Source organism: Aethalodelphis obliquidens, unplaced genomic scaffold (assembly GCF_003676395.1).
Source record: "Aethalodelphis obliquidens isolate GAN/ISIS:26980383/991018 unplaced genomic scaffold, ASM367639v1 scaffold61, whole genome shotgun sequence".
In the NCBI taxonomy this organism is placed as follows: Eukaryota; Metazoa; Chordata; class Mammalia; order Artiodactyla; family Delphinidae; genus Aethalodelphis; species Aethalodelphis obliquidens.
Window position 1 is genome coordinate 4440640 of NW_020838005.1, and position 21401 is coordinate 4462040.

The following is a 21401-nucleotide window of genomic DNA, read 5'->3' on the forward strand; positions in this document are numbered from 1 at the left end:
CTGCTATAGATAGTGATTCCTCTGATGGACCTGGGCAAAGTCAATTGAAAACCTACTTGGAAAAGATTCACCATTCTAAATGCCATTAAGAACATTCATGATTCATGGGAAGAGGTCAAAATATCAACATTAATAGGAATTTGAAAGAAGTTGATTCCAGCCCTCATGGATGACTTTGAGGGGTTTAAGACTTGAGTGGAGGAAGTAGCTGCAGATGTGGTGGAAACAGAACTAGAATTGAAAGTGGAGCCTGAAGATGGGACTGAATTGCCACAATCTCACGATGAAACAAATGGATGAGGAGTTGCTTCTTACGGATGAGCAAAGAAAGTGGTTTTTTGAGATGGAATCTACTCCCGGTGAAGATGCTGCGAAGATTGTTGAAACTACAATAAAAAATGTAGACGATTAGGTTAAACCTAGTTAAGACAGCAGCGGTAGGGTTTGAGAGGATTGACTCCAGTTTTGAAAGTTCTGTGGGTACAATGCTGTCAATCAGCATTGCCTGCTACAGAGAAATCGTTCATGAAAGGAAGAGGCAATGGATGAGGCACACTTCACTGTGGTCTTATTTTAAGAAATCGACACGGCCACCCAGCCTTCAGCAGCCACCACCCTGATCAGTTTGGTAGCTAACATCGAGGCAGGACTCTCCACCAGCAAAAAGATTATGATTTGCTGAAGGCTCAGATGATAGTTAGCATTGTTTAGCAATAAGGTATTTTTTAATTAAGGTATTTTTTTTTAAGGCATAATGCTCTTGCACACTTAACAGACTGCAGTGCAGTGTAAACATAGCTTTTTTATGCACTGGGAAACCAAAAACATTCCTGTGACTTGCTTTATTGCAGTATTTATTGTGATGGTCTGGAACGAACCTGCAGTATCTCTGAGGTCTGCCTGTATTTTTATCACTCGAATCACCTTTTCTCCAAATTCTTATGCAGAACTTCAGCATATAAACAGATGAAAGCCCAGCGGCTTTGGTTGAAATGGAGAAAGAGACCCTCCCTCTCCCTCCCTTCCTCCTTTACCTTAATCACCACCAGCCCGACCTGTTACATGGCCCCTCAGGCACCTTTGTAGGACTCTGAAGGGCTGAGTTACATGGTTTAGAAAGCACTTAAGCCTTTGACTATAGATGGACTTCTTTTTCTCTCAGATTGTTCTGTATGTGTTAGCTTTACCTCATTAAATTAGATGTGGCTTGGTACAGTGGTTAAAAGCATGTAAATTGCGGAGAAAAGACCTGGATTTGAGTCTTAACTATGCCATTTACAATTATGTCTTAACTAGCCTTAACTTTTCACATCTGTGAAATGTGGTAACAATACCTACCTTCCAGTGTTGTGAGGTTTCAAATGAGATAAATGAAAGGGCTCCAAGAGCGCCAGGGGTTTCTCATCTGTGTTTCTCTCCGATGACATCATTATCTTTGCACACCAGCTTTCTCTGCAGGCAGGAGGCAGGCTTGCTAGGAGCTCCCAAGCTGAAATCTCACAACTTTTTATCACTGGAGAGGGACTGGTGTCTTTTGCCTTGAGAAAAAGAGCTCAGATTTGCCCGACCTGGATAGGTGCCCATCCTTGAACCAGTCAGCCTTAACTGGGGGGATGGGGTCATGTAAGAACATGTCAGCTTCTGCTGTTGCCTTTTAGAGGAGAAGGGCGGCCTCAGTTGCCAGGAGAATGTTGTGATGGCGGACGGACTATATTTTACAGATGTGTTAAGATCCCTAGGCACGCACAGACCCATGTCTTTGTATTTCAAAATAGTACTACATTGCTTTGTTTTTCAAAATAGTATTAACATTACTTCTGTGGATACCTGGGTTTGAGTTTCAACTTCACCCCTTGGTAGCATTTTTATGGGACAGCCAAATATTCTTGTTCCATCTACCTCACTGTGTTCTGAGAATCAGATGAAATAATGCATCTAAATGTAATTATCAATCTGGAGATAAAGGGAAGCTACTTTAACTACTTTGGTCCTTTCCTGTGTGATTAGGTTCTTTTTTCCTCATGTTTGTCTCTACTCTTTCCTGCATCTATCATTCTTGAGGTGTATATGCTTCTAAAGTGAACTCTTCCCATATATAGGTGAAGCCAGGTTGGTTTTAAAACTAAAGATACAAAATATATGATCAAATTGTAAACAATAGTGTCTTGTGTACTTGAGCTATCATTTTGACATGATTGGAATGATTTTGGAAGACAACTTCCTAATAAATACAAAAACCTTTACTGAATAATATGATTTTTTTAGTGTCAAATATTATCCTTTCAGGAGATCTCAGCCCTGCTGAGCTGATGATGCTGACCATAGGAGATGTTATTAAACAACTAATTGAAGCCCACGAACAGGGGAAAGACATCGATCTAAATAAGTAAGTGGATCTATAAAAAAGAAGGTAATCTTGTTCTTGGGTAGTAGATCTCTTTTATGAAATTATCAAATACTACTGGTTCTATCTCATGTTTCATGTTTTAGTTGAGAATTTAGCTTTCTGCCCTGGCCTATAGATTATTTATGGAAAAATTGCCTTATAGCCTTATAATACTAATAGTTTCTAACATTCCTTGGGTGCTTACGGTATTCCAGTCACTGTTAGTAGTACATTATGTGTATTGGCTCAGCTGATCCTCTCAAACACTATATGAGGTAGGTATTTACCTCATTTGACAGATGGGTCCTCTTAGACAGAGAAAGGTTAAATAATTTGTTCAGGAGTAAATAACATGATTGGCAGAGCTGGGATTTAGAATCAGGTCATCCATCTCCAGAGCCCAGGCGCTGTCCTTCTGTGCCATCTCACTTCATATCCTTCCTCTCTTCCCGGTCGTCTCAGAGAGATGGTAGCTCTCTTCCAGGGAAGCCCTCTCTTTGGGACCTTTGATCAAATCCAACCTTTCCCTACTTCAGAACCTCCTGGACACGTTCATCCACTTCCTCTCCACAACCATGTTCAGCTTTGACTTGGCTACATCCTCAAATAAGAGTGGTTTTTCCTCTCTGCATCTATTTATTTACTATATATTTGTGATACAGATCTGCTGTAGTGAAAGGGTTCTCCCCCCATCCCCAGGTTGTCAGTGGTCTAGTCATTACGCACATGACCTTATTTTGGACTCTGTCTTCTGTTACATGAGATACTACAATGTTATACCCCTTCCTTGGAACATTGTGCTTGATAAACATTTGCTAAGGAATAAATTAATAACTATTCTTTTATACCATGAAGACATTACATTTTATTGGTTTTTCTACCATGTGTTTAGCAGTGGGGTTTTTTCCCTCATCTTTGTTGGCTATACCCCTAATTATACAAATCTTTTGTTTCTCATGAACATTTCTACTTCTTGTATATCTTTGTCATTCTCTTTAATTTAGCACATCTAAAGCTAAAGCTAGCATCTTCTTTAAAACCAGCCCCTACTCAGATGTCTCTTTGCCTAATTGTTTTAACCTTCACCCAGGTTTGAAACTCTAGTGTCATCTTTGAATCTTTTCCCTTAGGTCCACTTAGAGTCAAAATTTTGCCTACTGTTTCTTCATTATAACTTTTTCTTATTCACCACCAACTTCTTCTTCCATTTCTTTTTAAACTTAAGTCTGGACTCCTGCAGTAGTTTATGCTTTCAGTTCTTTTTACCGTCTTGCTGGATTAATTTTCCTTCGTCATTTCCCTGTGCGGGAACTTTCAGCACATTCCCAGTGCTTGTGGAATTAAACGCAGATTCCTCAGCCCATTATGTAAGGCCTCTCGGTGTGGCTTCAACTTACTTTTCCAACTTTTTAAACTTCTGTATCTTCATATTGAAAACCTTCTGCTTTCTGTTAAGTTGGTCTACTCATATTTCTTAAAATCTGTACTATCCTGTTTTTGCATCTTCACACAAGCCAGCCTGTCTGCTCTTGGTGTCATCTCTGTGTCTTTATTGCCTGTCTGAAGCCTGTCTTTTTTCTGTGCCCATTTTCTTTGAATATCTCCCCAGCACACACTGAGTTCCTCTCTTGAGCTCTGGAATCATTCATTGTTGTGTGTGTGTTTTATTATTGATACATATGTTTTTATTACTTGTAGATTTATTTTTGTGCATGCCTGTCTGCAAACATGCGAACATAGAGTGCGAAACAGCTATGCCTTACACCTCCTGACGTACCAAGTACATAGGTAGTCTCTTGTACCTATCAGGTACTCAGTAACCATTTGTTGTCATGATTTGAACACCCCATAATACTTCTAGATGGATTAAAGTGAGAAGATAAAGTGACTATTAGGATTTGGTTAGCAGCCACAAAGAAAAGAAAAATTTCTAAATTATAGAGGAAAGCGAGGAATTATTAGTTGGAATAAAGGTTACTTCTGGGGGTTAGGGATAGGGTTACGGTCAGGAAGGGGCAAACGGGTCTTCTGAAGTGCTGATCATATTCTCTTTCTTGGAATGTGGTTACAAGAGTGATTGTTTTATAATTGTTAGAGTATATTTATATGTATCTTTATATAATATTTATATGTATCTTTATATAATATTTTGAATTAGAAACTAAGTTTTAAAACTTTTAAAGCTTTAAAAATATATCTATTTTATTTCCTATTTGGTTCCACATAGCTTTGCTTTGAATTGTTTTGTTTTGTTTTGTTGGCCTGAGGCAGTGCTTTGCAACCAGGCATGACCATCCCCACCCCCAAGTCATTTGGCAATGTCTGGAGACATTTTTGGTTGTTACAGCGGGAAGAGGTGCCCGTGGGTAGAGGCCAAGGATGCTGCTAAACCTCCTACAATGTACTGAACAGTTCCCCACAACAGAATTAATCTGATCCCAAACGTAGTAGTGTGGAAGCTGAGAAAATGGTAGAATCCTTCGAAGCTGGAGCACTACTTTGAACGAGACCTACATTGTATCACTGTCCTGGGCCTCCGCCCTGTAGTCATCTGGTTTTCTTTCTGGTACTCTGGAGAAAAGGAAGTCATGAATTTTGTTCTAGTTCCTTGATAATTACAAATGTTAAAACCACTGTTGTCATCTGGTGAAAGGAGTTGATGATGTTATTTATAGGTTATCCTTTTGGTAGCTTGTCCTTGAAATATTGTGATCTTGATAATGCTAGATGCTTTATTTTCAGGGTGAAAACCAGGACAGCTGCCAAATATGGCCTTTCAGCACAGCCTCGCCTGGTGGATATCATTGCTGCAGTCCCACCTCAGTATCGAAAGGTCTTGGTCCCCAAGTTAAAGGCAAAACCCATCAGAACTGCCAGTGGGGTGAGTGATTCAATTCATCAAAGATTGATTGTGTATCTGTTCCACCACAGATCCCTGCCTCCATGTAACACCCAGGTAGTGAGGTGGAAGTGGGGGATTTGGACTAATAAAATCCATATGCTATGGTGTGTGCTGGAGTGGAGACACGTGCAGAATGCTAGGAGGGCACAGGGGAAAAGGTCACTGTTCTTAGAGGAGTAGGTGATGTTTTGATTTTTGGTGTCTTTAAAAGTATAGCTAGATGCTTGGTGACTATCATAAGATGACCAATATTGTTGGCCATCTTAAGCTTGTGGCTTATAAGATTGATACTTATAAAAGGTATTTTGAAAAGTTAAATTGATAGTGCAAAGTCATTTTGTTAATATATATGGTAATTGTGAAACAGTTGACACCATAGGGAGTGATATGGGAGTCCAGAGGACAGAGATGTCCCTGCAGTAAAAGGGACTAGGGAAAGCCCAAGAGGAAGCGTGGAGCTTGACTAACATATAAATGGCACCCATACAAGCAGAGAAGAGCAGGTTCGAAGAGTAATGGGAGCAAGGACCCAGGAACTAGGGCACAGAGGTAGAGATGATGTAAGAGGTGTGTGTGTGCAGGGAACCACGAGTGTACCAGACTCACTGGGGCTGACAATTCATTTTGGAAAGCCGCAGGACATTGGGGTGAAGAGTTAGCGTGGGATCCACTTGTAAAAGATCTTAAATGTCCTGCAAAATAGCCAGATAATAGGAAACTGAAAGATTTTTGAGAAGGGGAGTGATGGGAACCAGATAGACTTTCAGAAAATTAATTTGCATACAAGTTGTAGGGTAGCTTGGAGTCAAAAGGACCAGTTGGGATACTCTTGGTTTGACCTAGGTGTGAAGTGTTAAGAGCCTGAATCAAGGTAGGGCCTCCAGGATAAAAAGGATGAGTGTGAAAGACATGAGGGAAGAATTGATAGTATTTAGACCCTCTTAAAACATGGTACCCAGAAGCGAATGCTGTGTTCCTGATGTGATCTAAGAAGTTCAGTCTGTTCTTTGGATGGGGATATTGTACTTCTAGTAAATGCAGCTTATAATGACTTGCTGGGTAGCCGTATCTCCTGGATCATATATTTGTGACTAATTAAACCCCAGACCTTTCACACACAGTGTACCACCTATCCTAGTCTCTTCTCCTTTGAACTTAAGTGTTTGGGGTTTGTTTGTTTGTACCTAGTATAAAAGACTTTCAGAAAAACGAATAGGTCCAAACCCCTCACCTCCCATTCTCCCCCGACTGTTCCCCCAGGGCAACCACTTTTAGGTCTTAGCTGATTTCTTGGCATTTACTTCCATATTCCTAAATAACGTGCTTTATGGGTGAGTCTTGGATTTTCAGTTTTCAGCATTGTGTGTGGGCTTGCTACCATGGAGACAAAGTTTTAGCAATGTTTCAACCTGACAAATGCACTTGGCTTTCATAATTCCATTCTCTCTGTCTTCTTCCTACCTCGGATCATTTCTTTCTTTGACAGCTACTCTTGTTCTGCTTCCCTCTAAAAATTGATTTTTCTGTGGTCCTGGGCCAACTGCTTTTAGTGCCATACATGCTTTCTTTGGTGATCTCATCCATTGATGTTTTTAAGTATTGCCATATGCTGACTCATAGCTCCGACTTCTCCCCAACCTTCACATCCGTGTCGGATTGCCTGTTAGACATTTCTCCTTTGACTGCCTGTAAGTATATCCTTAAGTGTAGCATAACCAAAACCTCAGACTTGCTCACCCATCTTCCTTGTCCACCTTAGCTAATGGTGCCCCCGTCCACTCAGTTTCTAAAAGATGCGAAATGCATTGTCCATTCCTACCACCACTGGGAGGAATGTTTTGGCCTTTATTATTTCTTGTTTAGATTGTTTTACTCATTTCCTAATGGGCCTGCTTCTTCTTACCTGCACCAAATCCATTTTCTGCAGTATCACCAGAGTGACTATTAAAAATATCAAATGAACACAGCTGATTGTCATTCCCTAGCTGCTATGCATCCTAACCTCTTTGCTTTTTAAAAAATTTATTTTACTGAAGTATAGTTGATTTACAATGTTGTGTTAATTTCTACTGTATGGCAAATGTATGATTAAGTTATACACATATATACATTTTTCATATTCTTTTCCAGTATGGTTTATCACAGGATATTGAATATAGTTCCCTGTGCTATACAGTAAGACCTTGCTGTTTATCCATTCTATATATAATTGCATCTACTAATCCCCAAATCCCAATCCATCCTTCCCCCACCATGTCTCCCTCTTGGCAACCACAAGTCTGTTCTCTGTGTCTGTGAGTCTGCTTCTGTTTTGTAGATAAGTTCATTTGCATCATATTTTAGATTTCACATATATGCGATATCATATATTTATCTGTCTCTTTCTGACTGACTTAGTGTTATAATCTCCAGGTCCATCCATGTTGCTGCAAATGGCATTATTTCATTATTTTTTATGGCTAATATTCTGTTTATATGTACCACATCTTCTTTATCCATTCATCTGTTGATGGACATTTAGGTCGTTTCCATGTCTTGGCTGTTGTAAATAGTGCTGCAATGAACATTGGAGTGCATGTATCTCTTTGAATTATAGTTTTCTCCAGATATATGCCCACTAACCTCTATGCTTTTACTTCTGCTGTTACTGTAGTGCTTTATATGTTTTTATAGAGCAGCTTTAGGCTTACAGAAAAATTGAGCAGAAAGCACAGAGAGTTCCCATATACTTCCTCTCCCCCTTCCCCAGGTTGCCCTGTTATTAATACCTTGCATTGGTTTGACACATTTGTTATAATTGATGAACCAATATTTCTATCTTCTTATTAACCAAAGCCTGTAGTTTACATTGGGGTCACTCACAGTGTTATACATTCTGTCGGTTTTACCAAATGCATAATTTCACGTATCCATCGTTACAGTATCATATGGAATAGTTTCACTGTCCTAAAACTCCCCTCATTATTTCCTGTTTCATACCTCTCACAACTACTGATCTATTTACTGTTTCTGTAGTTTTGCCTTTCCTAGAATGGTATATAGTTGGAATCAGTATGTTTTGTAGCCTTTTCGTATTGGCTTCTGTTACTTTGCAGTGGGCATTTAAGGTTATGCCATGTCCTATTAGTGGCTTGATAGCTCATTTCTTTTTAGCACTGAATAATATTCCATTGTCTGAGTGTGCCACAACTTGTTTATCCACACACCTATTGAAGGACATCTTGGTTGCTTCCAATTTTTGGCAATTATAATGGACAAAGCTGCGATAAACATTTGTTTGAAGGTTTTTGCATACTCAAAAGTTTTCAAACTCATTTGGGTAAATAAATACCTAGGAGCATGATTGCTGGATCATATGGTCAGACTACGTTTAGCTTTGTTAGAAATTGCCAAACTGTCTTCCAAAGTGGCTGCACTGTTTTGCATTCCATCAACAGTAAATGAGAGTTCCTATTGCTCCACAAGCTCATCAGCATTTGGTGTTGTCAGTGCTCTGGATTTTGGCCATTCTGTTAGGTATGTAGTGATATCTCATTGCTTTAATTTGCAATTCCTGAATGACGTACGATGTTGAGTATCTTCTCATATACTTATTTTGCCTTCAGTGCATCCTCTTTGGCGAAGTGTCTCTTCAGATCTTTTGCCCTATTCCTAATTGGGTTGTTTGGGTTTTTTATTGTGAAGTTTTAAGGATTTTTTTTTAATAGTTAAGATACATGTCTTTTATCAGACACGTGTTTTGTAAATATTTTCTCCCAGTCTGTGGCATACCTTTTTAGTATACTTAAGTCTATGATCCATTTTGAGTCTGTTTGAGTTTTTGTTCGTTTTGTTGGGTTTTTTGCTTTGAAAATCATGATTTTTATTATTCAGAGTAGTATCATTACTCATTGCAACAGTAGTGACCATATGTTGCCCACCTGTTACATACCAGCCACTGCACTGGTGTGTTTTCTAATTTAATCCTCAAAACTGTTTTGAGGGTAGGTAGTATTGTCTTCATTTTACAAAACAGGAAAATACACAGTAAGAGGCAGAGAAAAGATTCAAAGGTTCATCTCTCTGGCTGACTCCAAAGTCATAGCTTTTTCTACCTTATCAGTAATCTTTAAGCTGTATTCTACAAAACTACAGGATCCGTATAAGTGTTTTAGGAGCTACTGTGGGGAATAATAGGGAAGCCGTGGGAGCAGGCCCCATCTCTACTTCACCCAGGGCTGTTGCTTTTCTCTCTTCTGTAAGTTGATGTTCTAAGTAAAACATTACTTGAAGGGAGAGTTCAGCCACTTAAAAAATGCTTGAAAACTCCTGCACTTTGCTTCCCTGGTCCTCACGTCCCTCTGCCTTCTTAGCTTAGTTAACTCTTACTCAGCATGGCTGTCAACCCCTTAGGAAGGCTTCCCTGACGCCCCTGGTCAGGGCTAATTAATCCCCTTCTTTGGGCATCCCTAATATTTTCTTTTACCACATGCTTCTTACCATGTGGTTTTGAAAAAGCCTATTTCTCTATGTCCTCCTCCCCTGCTAGCTTGTATGATTTCAGAGGACAGAGGCAGTGCATTAATATTTTTGTAGTCTTAGGGCCCACCTGCTCTGTGTAGCTCAGAACCTGGCCTATATTGTAGGCCCTCAATGAAAGATTGGGAAATTAGATTGACCTCATCAGTGGTATACATATACCACTGGTGTCTCATTTTAAATACAAACGTTTGTTTGAAAATCTAAGTTTTTAATTCAGATTTGCAAAATTATTATTATTTTTTTTTTTTGTGGTACGCGGGTCTCTCACTGTTGTGGCCTCTCCCGTTGCGGAGCACAGGCTCCGGACGCGCAGGCTCAGCAGCCATGGCTCACGGGCCCAGCTGCTCCGCAGCATGTGGGATCTTCCCGGACCGGGGCACGAACCCGTGTCCCCTGCATCGACAGGTGGACTCTCAACCACTGCACCACCAGGGAAGCCCTTGATTTGCAAAATTATTTATTTTGGAGTTTCTCTAGATCACTAATGATTTAAGTTCAATTTTGATCATTTTTATTATTAAAAAATAATCACAGACTTACAGAAAAGTTGAAAATCCACTACAAAGAACACTTTATCCCTGAGCCATTTGAGAGTAAGTTGCAAAGCCAATGGCTTTGAATACTTTAGTGTGTACTTCCTAGAAACAAGAACATTTTCTTACATCACCACAATACAGCCATCAAAATCAGAAATTTAACACTGATACATTATCATCATCTAGTCCTCAGACCTCATTCAAGTTTCTAATGGTGTGTCAGTAATGACCTACAGGACCCAGTTCAGAATCACGTGCTGCGTTTAGTTGTCATGGCTTTTCAGTCTGGACACTTCCTCTGTCTTTCCTTTACTTCATTACGTTAACACTTCTGAAGATTTCAGGCAAGTTGTTTTGTATCATCTCCCTCAATTTGGTTTAATCAGATGTGTCCTCATAATTAGATTCGGGTTTGCATCTCTGGCAGGAACATCACATAAGTGATACTGTGTTCTTATTATATCGTGTCAGGTGGTGCATAGTTTGTTGTCCTGTCACTGATGTTGTCTTTTGATCAAGGTGATGTCTGCTAGGCATCCCCTTTGTAAAGTTATTCTTTTCCACTTTGTAATTAAGAAGTTTTGTGTGGTGAAGTACTTTAAATTTTATTTTATTTATTTATTTATTTTTGGCTGTTGTTGGGTCTTCGTTTCTGTGCGAGGGCTTTCTCCAGTTGCGGTGAGCGGGGGCCACTCTTCATCGCGGTGCACGGGCCTCTCACTTTCGCGGCCTCTCTTGTTGCGGAGCACAAGCTCCAGATGTGCAGGCTCAGCAGTTGTGGCTCACGGGCCCAGTTGTTCCGCGGCATGTGGGACCCTCCCAGACCAGGGCTCGAACCCGTGTCCCCTGCATTGGCAGGCAGGCTCTCAACCACTGCGCCACCAGGGAAGCCCAGTGAAGTACTTTGAAACCATGCAAATATCCTGTTCCTTAACAGACTTCCAGTTTCCTCATTCATTTGTGTGAATGGATTAAATGGTGGGTTATAATCTGTTCCATCATTATTTATTTTGATGTACAAATTTTCCCAGTTTTGACCAGTAGGAGCCCTTTCAAGCTGCTTTCTGTTCCTTTTTTAAATGTCCCCATCATTCTTTGGGCAGTTTCTAGCTTTCAGTCATAATAAAATGTTCCAGGCTCATCTTGTACTTTCTTTACCCTAGCCCTGGAATCAGCTGTTTCTCCAAGGAGCCCTGGTTTCTTTTAGTGGAGAAGAATATTTAGAAACAAAGATCTGAGTACTAGATGTACTCAATGCCGTTAGGGTGTTGCTGCTCCCAGACCCTCTCCATGGACCAAACTAGGAAATATTATGTACATACGTGCACACACATATACATAAAACATTTGCATCTATATTTGTGTGTGTGTGTGTGTGTACTGTGAGTCCACAACAGTACCTTTGATTTCATCCAACCCACAGAGTTCATTCTAGTTCTCTCCTTTTGCATATTTTAACTTTCTTCTCTGAGTGACCGCCTCACACCGGTCAGAATGGCCATGATTAAAAAGTCGTTACAAATAACAGATGCTGGAGAGGGGGTGGAGAAAAAGGAGCCCTCCTACATTGTTGGTGGGAATGTAAATTGTGCAGCTGCTATGGCAAACAGTATGGAAGTGCCTCAGAAAACTAAAAATAGAGTTGCCATATGATCCAGCAATCCCACTCCTGGGTATGTATCTGGATAAAACTATTGATATAATTCAAAAGGATACATGCACCCCTATGTTCATAGCAGCCAAGACAAGGACACAACCTAAATGTCCATTGACAGATGAATGGATAAAGAAGATGTAGTACCTATATACAAAGGAATACTACTCAGCCATAAAAAAGAATGAAATAACGCCATTTACAGCAACATGGTAAGTAAAGTAAGTCAGAAAAAGAAACACAAATACCATATGATATCACTTATATATGTGGAATCTAAAATATGATACAAATGAACATATCTACAAAACAGAAACAGACTCACAGACATAGAGAACAGACTTGTGGTTGCCATGGGGGAGCAGGGTTGGGGAGGAATGGATTGGGAGTTTGGGGCTAGCAGATGTAAACTATTTTATATAGGATGGATAAACAGCAAGGTCCTACTGTATAGCACAGGGAACTATATTCAATATCCTGTGATAAACCATATGGAAGAGAATATGAAAAAGAATGTATATATGTGTATAACTGAATCAGTTTTTTGTAGACAGAAATTAACACATCGTAAATCAACTATACTTCAATAAACTACATTAAAAAATCATAACTTTCTTCTCTGACAGTAAGAAATCTGGCTTGCATTCATCTTAGTGTATACCCTTATTTGACCAGCTGCCCCCATATGTAACTGATTGTCTAACTCTGCCATCACGTCCTTCTCAAGCAGAGGCTCTTCCTACCCCACTGGGCTCTGACAGACCCCTCTGAGGATATCTTGCACACACTCTGAAGTCTAGCTCCAGTTTAATAGTCTCTATTCTAAATATTGAGATCTATTGGGAAGAGTTTGAGATACAAAGGTTAGGTTTAGATATAATTTTACAGAATTGCATAAGTAATTGTTCTCTTATAGGCTATTTTATGAAAACAAATCAGAAAGAGCAAGAAAATAAGAATCACCGTGACTTTAAAAATTATTAATTCCTTATTTTGCACTTAATTTATTGTAAAATATAATACAAACTAGTGTATACAATGCATATGTACATTTTGAAAATTAATAATATTGAAAAGAGATCACCCTGGTACCCACAGCTCAGTTTAAGAAATACAGCGTTACCAGTACTTTTGAAACCCCCTTGTGTGCCACCCTCTGATTGCATTCCTCTCCCGCTTTCTGAGCGATAACAACTCTCCAGAATTTTGTATGAATTTTTTTTTTTTTAACATTTTACCAGGCTTCTTTTGTTATGCACATATACATAGGCACTACATACAGTATGTTAAAGAACATGTTAAGAAATATCAGGAGGACACGGGGGCGGGGGAAGGGTAAACTGGGACGAAGCGAGAGAGTGGCATGGACATATATACACTACCAAACGTAAAATAGACAGCCAGTGGGAAGCAGCCACACAGCACAGGGAGATCAGCTCGGTGCTCTGTGACCACCCAGCGGGGCGGGACAGGGAGGGTGGGAGAGAGACGCCAGAGGGAGGAGACATGGGGACACATGCACATGCACAGCTGACCCACCTTGCCATACAGCAGAAGTCAACACACCATTGCAAAGAAACTACACCCCAACAAAGATGTTAAAAAAAAAAGAAGAAATACCAGGAAGTTTATGTATCTTTTTCATTTACCCTGTGTTTTATGGCCTTGTTTATCACCTCCTTGTACGAGCTCACCAAACTTCCCTGGAGGAGCAGCAGACCAAATTCCTTAGCACCCAGTGGCTCTGAGCAAATATAGAACATAGTAGCAAGATGCAAAAGTAATGAGACAGACCGAAGGCACATAGCAGGGGGACAATTTGTGAGTGGGGAAAGGGTTTTTCCGTTTGTTTGTTTTGCTTTTTACGGGATAGGGAAACACCAACTTTGGACAGTGGGAGAGAAAAAAGCTGCAGTTGGTCTTTTTAACACACACAGAACAAGTTAATATTGTGCTAAAAATATGTCTATGTATTAGGTTGGTCGAATAATGTGAAGGGTGGGCACCCAGAAGGAAGACATGGAACCTAATGTACTCAAATATCCTCTCTTGTTGTTTGAAAAGTTGTCTGGAGAGCAGTGCAAAGCCTCTTCTTCCGCTCGGGCCTGGCGAGTCTGCTGCCATGCTGTCCTCAGCAGCGCCGTGGGGTGGTGACTAATTGCCCCTGTAAATTACTGAGCACCACTGTGCTACTCCGTTTATTTTTTGACAGTAATTTAGTGCTTGCTCTTTCCCACACTTGTCATGCCATGTTTTTCCTCACATTAGAAGCCTTACTACTTGAGAGAAGTCAATACAATTTTCTGTTTGTATAAATGAAAGGCCACAGTTTTTAACTCTTCTATAATAATATTCCTTGAGCCAGAAGAAGATATATTTTCCACATTTCAGTTACACTTCAACAATTATGTATTATATGCCTATAGGGCTCATGTTCAATGGCAAAGTGAAGTGGACTGATGGTCTCAGATGTTTCCTTGTAAGATAGCATGTCAAGAACTGGCTTATATATTATCCATCCTCCAGACTGACATCACACTTCATAATAGCTTGGTATGATGATTGCTGTCAAAATTGCACTGAGCCTGGCCGTGCCGCGCAGGGACCTCGCCAGGAAGGACGCACAGGCTTGTGCAAGGAGAGCGGAGCCCCAGCGGGTGGCACCTGTGCCGCCTGTATGAATTATTTCATAATTGCTTTTTTATTAATCTTCCTTTTATAGATTGCTGTTGTGGCTGTCATGTGCAAACCCCACAGATGTCCACACATCAGTTTTACAGGAAACATATGTGTGTGAGTATGATGATTGTGATAAGTTGTGTATGTGTATGTATTTTAATTGAACCAGTTAAGTCCCCTAGAGCCTTGATCGATACATGCTGGTAATATTTAAAACTGCTTTTTGTTTGTATTTGTTTTTTGGCCACGGCTTGTGGGACCTCAGTTTCCCGACCAGGGATTGAGCCCGGGCCACAGCAGTGAAAGCCTGGCATCACTAACCACTAGGCCACCAGGGAACTCCCTGGTAATATTTAAAACTTTGACTTAATAGATTCATAAGTTAGTTCTTTGAAACAAGCACCTATTAGTAGGATGTCTCAATGCTTTAAAAATGAAGCATATAAAGATTTTAATTTGTTGCAATACACAGTAAAAAAAATTCATAGGTTACAGAACTCAAAACAGTAGATATTCTGTTAACTTGATAAACAATACATGGAAATATGAGCTGCGTAAATTCCAAATGTCAGAAGTTTATAATGAATTTGGATCAGAAAAGTATCAAAGTAAAAACTTATCCTTACTAATAATCTTTAAACTTATTAAATTTAGATAATTAGAAAAATTAGCAGAAGAATATTCATGACTCTAGACAGGAAGATTATTAATCAGGAGAAAGATTTTCTTAAGTGTAGTTACCAAGAGAGCACTGTGAGTATCAATCCAAACTTAGGAAAACTTAGGCCCAGTTATTTGCCCCTAAAAGCTTAAACTTCTAAAATAATAGTGACTGCAATACTCTGAAAATGACTAATAATGTTCCTTTATATGTTTATCTTTTTACTTGTTAGTAGAAAATGTATATATTTGCAGATGCTACAAAGGTACAACCTTCTGTTAGGATTCGAAAATGAAGCTGGTTCAGTCAGAATTTTACGGAGCCTGTAGATACTTGAACTAGACTGTTGAACTAAGTTCTGTATCTGACATCTTCATTTTATTGTATTGGCAGATACTGCCCTGGTGGACCTGATTCAGACTTTGAATATTCGACCCAGTCTTATACTGGATATGAGGTAAAGTAATGTGAGGCTGTCCTGAGGAGTGTTACAGCATACTTTATTAAGAGTCTGCTTTTATAAGTACCGGCTTTCTTAAAATTTTTATTTTTTTCCTGATTACATAAGTTATTCATTCACCAAACATTTGCTGAGTGTCTGTTGTTCTAGTCACTGGCGAAATATTTATGTAAGCACTTATTATTAATATGTCAACATTGTTCTAAGTGCTTTACAACTTTAAACCTGACAGCAGGATTTTGAAGGTAGACACTATTATTATCCCAGTTTTTTAGATAAGGAAACCAGGGCCTAGAAGTCTTACATGACTGGCCTGGAGACATGCCCCTAATATGTAACAGGGCCGGGCTTTGAATTCTGTGCTCCTCACCAGTACATTGTCCTGCCTCTGCAGCTGTGAAAAAACAGGTCAGGTCTTGAGAAATTTACATTCTAATGAATGGGGGTAGACAGTAAAGAAACAAACAAGAGAAAACAATCAGGTACTAGTAAATGCAAAGCAGGGAAGTAAAGTCAAGTAAGATGTCGTAGCAGGGTGGATACTTCAGCCTTGGGGGCTAGGAAGGAATGGTCTGAGGAGGTGACATTTAAACTGAGCCCTGAATGACAAGAAAGAGCCTTTCAAGAATACCAAGAAAGAGCATTCCTAGCAGAGAGAATAGCTGGAACATGGAGCCAGGCTCAGAATGACAGTGGGGGGCTCTGGAGCAGAGCAGGTGAGGGGAGAATGAGATTCGGGAGACGGGTGCTGCAGGGGATTGTAAGCCAGGGCAAGGAGTTTGTTATAGGTGTTGTGAAAAGCCATCCAGATTTAAAGCAGGGGTTGATATAATCCAGTGTTGGTTTTTAAAAGATCATTTGATGGTTCTGTGAGGGCAGGATTAGAGCGGGTGCAAGAGAAAGCAGGAGGCCAGCGAGCAGGCTTTCGAAGTCGTCGGCCTCATCCAAAGAGGCCAGCAGCCAGGAAACCATGTGACTTTTTTCTTATACATGGTTTTTCATTTCTTACCTGTTTTTCATAGTTCAAATTTTTAAAAATACTAAAAGAATTTTTCAGTGAAGACTCCCTCTCGTCACTCTCCCCTGGCCACCCCTTTCTGCTTCAGCCCCCGAAGACAATCAGTATCATCCCCTTCAGAGATAATATATAGATATAAAAGCAATACATACTCTTTATCCTAACTTTTTACACAGGAGGTAGTCTATCAAAACCTTGCACCTTACCTTTCTCATTTGACAATGTATCTTAGGGAACATTTTATATCAGTATATTGTTTCATGGCCATAGACTATTCCATTGTATGATAGCATGATGGCTTTTTGTTAAGCCATTACAAACTGTTGTTGTATTGATATTTAATGATCTGGTTTAAAGGTTATTTTATCAAGTAACTCTTTTGAATGTGTATACACAGCTATGTCTGTGAGCAGTATAACAATTTGGTGACCCTGGGGTTTCCATAAGGGTTTACACAAAGATATAACTATGGTCCAAGGAGCTGCCTCCTGTTGAGTGGAGACCAGCCAAATGCTATTCAGGACATTATTTTGAACCCTGACAAGACTGAGAGAGGAAGAAAGGAGCCCAAGGGAACTTTATTTTTAATACCCTTTTGAAACTACTTTTTATTCTTAATTCAGTGTGGGCATAACAGGATACTTCTCTTTTTTCTTAGCCAACCTCCATGCGAGCTATCCGTGCTAGGTATGACCCTTATCTACAGACAAGACACCGAATAGAACAGGTAAGGTTTTAAAAAGCATTGTTACATTAGATCTTTATACTTAGAAGGTATTCTTGCTTGATTTGAGTTGAACCAGAAATAAGAACTGAAAGAATATTTCTCCCCTTTGTAAGTTTTTAATATCCATCTGAGGGAGGGGGACTATTTTGCAATACCTAGCAAGGTCAAAAACACTGCTTCCTTTAAAGACTGTATTATTTTCTGTAAGGATTTTATAGTCTCTAAAGTTCTTTCAATTTGTAGAAAGTTATTTATGGTATGAAATTTACAGAATGTGGATATGTTTTAGACAATAGGTGGGTGGATTGAATTTTAGCTTCCATAAGCCAAGTGAGAAGTATTGTGACTAGTTTGCTGGGGTGTGAATGGGGAATTGACTGTACAGGGGGATGAGGGACTCTTGGGAGCCATGGAGTTGTTCTGTATACTGGTGGTGGTGGTGGCAGTGGTTACACAACTCTAAACATTTGTCAAAACTCATTTAATTGTACAGTTAAAGTTAGTGGATTTTGTTGTATATAAATTATACCCCGGGAGTTCCCTGGTGGCCTAGCGGTTAGGATTCCGGGCTTTCACTGCTGTGGCCTGGGTTCAATCCCTAGTCGGGAAACTGAGATCCTGCAAACTGCATGGCAAAGCCACACACACAAAAAAAAAACTATACCTCAATATAACTGATTAAAGACAAGTACTGTGTAGATGGCCTTGCTCTGTTCAAGAACTCTGAACATTAATACAGATTTTCTTTTTCACAATTTTATTTTAAACTTGTCCAATTTCAAACAATGCAAGCACTGTCCATAGTTTTTATAGTTACATCTAGTAAGACAACTAGAAAATCTCAAATGGAAAGTAGCACATACCATAATCAGTAAGTCGCTTCTGTGCTTAACTGTTATTACGAGTGGATACCAGACACTTCTGATTTTCACATCATTGTCACCCAAGCATATATGGATCAGGATTGTCAGCTGTAGGAGAGGACCCCACCTGCAGGGAGCCAACATAGTTCCTAAACTGACCATTGCTTCAATTTCTTTTTTAGCCATAATTTTTTTTTTTTTTGGAACCCATGCCCCTTGCAGTGGAAGCACGGAGCCCTAACCACTGGCTGGACCACCAGGGAATTCCCTTAGCCATGATATTTAACTCATTTGAAGTGTTTCAGTAGAGTTCAAAATGTTTATATTTTCCAAACAGGAGCATGGGTTTTGAAAGATTTTAGAAACTACCAGAGAGCAGTGATTCTTTTCCTAACTGTAAATGCACTAGAATCACCTGAGTAACTTTTCCAAAATACATGTCAGATTTCACTGCTGAAGTTCTGATTAAGTCTGGTTTAGGGTCCAGGCAAGATATTTTGAAAAAGCTACCAGGAAGATTTTGTTGTGTATTCCTGGTAAACAACCGTAGTTATAGAGTATTCTTTTAGTGTTGATAGCTATGTACACGTACTTACAGATATATATTTGCATGTATATGCACATGCCTGCCCATATGCTTACGTATCTGTAAGGATTTACATATGTATAAGGATGTACGTATGTATAAGTTATTTGCCATTTTCAGAAACAAGTATAAAACAAAGTAACTTTTTGCTCATATTAAGTGTGGACATCCTCTTTACGTAGTACATTAGAGTTCATAATTTGTAGTCTACTTGACCTAGTTTTCCTCAGGCCTAAGATATGGCAAGAAATTTAAATACCTGTTTCTAAAAATTAGAATCTTGCCTTATTGTAGTTGAAAAACTGAAAGATCTATACCATTCTCTTCCCAAATAGAAGAGATGTCATATTTCAGAGTTTATTGTCCTTGCCCCACCCCTGAAACTAGGCTTAAGGTGCTACCTGTACCCAGAAACTTCATAATTAATTCAAAACTTTTAATTTAAAACTGCTTTCTTAACGTTTCTTTCTAATCTAGTGTTCTCTTTCTTTCACTTGCATCAAGTCCTGATTATGTTGTATATAGTCTTCTTCGTCCCCAATGCTGACCACAAAGTCTGGCATAAAATATGTAATCAATAAATATTTGTTTATTCTATTACATACTGTGTTATTTGCTTTGCTGCTCTCTAATTTATATTCTTTGTATTATTAAGTTTTCACTTAACTCTGTAAGTTGACATCAGACTTCTTGTTTATTATTTTTAATTCTCGTCCTCCTTATTTGAGCAATAATTTCCTTTTCAGACCCTGGAGTCTATTTTTTTTAGTCCATAGAATTTGCTTAACATGTTTGCTTCTCATTTTTAAACTATACAGATGAGAACACCGCAAAGTAAAATTAGAAATTTGCAATAACCTTCTTAGGGTAGTTGACTATATCTTTCTAATGCTGATGAATTTATGTCTTTCAGTTAAAACAGCTTGGTCACAGTGTGGATAAAGTGGAATTTATTGTGATGGGTGGAACATTTATGGCGCTTCCAGAAGAATACAGAGATTATTTTATTCGAAATTTACATGATGCCTTATCAGGACATACCTCCAACAATATTTACGAGGCAGTCAAGTAAGAAATTCTTATTTTATCATATTCACCAACGCTGGTTGTCAGTTTATCCTCCTGGCAGCAGTCTGTGAGAATTCCTTTTGCTCTATGTCTATATTCCTAGTTCTTTTGGGGAGGGAGGGGAGAGGATGTCATTCTTTTTATTTGCATACCTTTCATGGGTTGTAAGGTTAAATACATTTTTTCCCAATTTTCTTGAGCTACAATGAACGTAGAGCACTGTGTAAGTTAGGGTGTGCAGCATAATGATTTGATGTCACATATACTATGAAATGATGAGCACAGTAAGCTGAGTTAACATCTGTCATCTCATACAGTCCTAGTCCTTGTAGTTGCTTCTGTTTTGTGGGAAAAAGGATTATGTTTTTAAAAAGTGAGTATGGTCCATTGGTTATTAGTATTTTCACAAAATCACTATGTGGAAGAATAAAAAGAAACTAAAAAAAAAGAAAAAGAACAACAGCAACAAAAAACCAAAACCAAGGGATTTCCCTGGTGGTGCAGTGGTTAAGAATCCGCCTGCCAATGCAGGGGACACGGGTTCGAGCCCTGGTCCAGGAAGATCCCACATGCCATGGAGCAACCTAGCCCGTGTGCCACAACTACTGAGCCTGCACTCTAGAGCCCGTGAGCCACAACTACTGAGCCCGTGTGCCACAACTACTGAAGCCCACGTGCCTAGAGCCCGTGCTCCACAACAAGAGAAGCCACCGCAGTGAGAAGCCCCCACACCGCAACGAAGAGTAGCCCCTGCTCGCCGTAACTAGAGAAAGCCCACGTGCAGGAACAAAGACCCAATGCAGCCAAAAATAAATAAATAAGTAAATAAATTTACTTTAAAACCCAGAAAAACCACTGTGCAGCTCTTCTCAGCCTGAGGCTGGTCTAAACTGCAGGGGTAGCTTTGATTGGACTAGGTGAGCCCACCCAGAAAGAGCACTGGGAGTACTTTTAATCTGAGACATTTAACTGCTATATAATCAACAAAACAAGTGACTTTTTTTAAAAAACATATTTATGGGGTATAATTGTTTAACAATGTTGTGTTAGTTTCTGCTGTATAACAAAGTGAATCAGCTATACATATACATATATCCCCGTATCCCCTCCCTCTTGTGTCTTCCTCTCACCCTCCCTATCCCACCCCTCTAGGTGGTCACAGAACACCAAGCTGATCTCCCTGCATGTTGCAGCTGCTTCCTACTAGCTATCTGTTTTACATTTGGTAGTGTATATATGTCAGTGTTACTCTCACTTTGTCCCAGCTTGCCAACTTCCCCCTCCCTGGGTCCTCAAGTCCATTCTCTATGTCTGCGTCTTTATTCCTGTCCTGCCCCTAG

General features: G+C 39.5%; 1 protein-coding gene across 2 annotated transcripts in view; it reads left to right on the top strand.

Moving 5' to 3' along the window:
- The window catches only part of ELP3 (elongator acetyltransferase complex subunit 3), a 113633-nt gene that overhangs the window by 3592 nt on the left and 88640 nt on the right, over nt 1–21401 (top strand). For both annotated transcript variants that reach the window (XM_027088083.1, XM_027088081.1), the window contains exons 2-7: nt 2287–2386; nt 5129–5267; nt 14722–14792; nt 15733–15796; nt 17476–17544; nt 19907–20061. In XM_027088083.1, coding sequence (XP_026943884.1) covers nt 2287–2386; nt 5129–5267; nt 14722–14792; nt 15733–15796; nt 17476–17544; nt 19907–20061 — 598 coding nt within the window. The remainder of the gene's footprint in view (nt 1–2286; nt 2387–5128; nt 5268–14721; nt 14793–15732; nt 15797–17475; nt 17545–19906; nt 20062–21401) is intronic.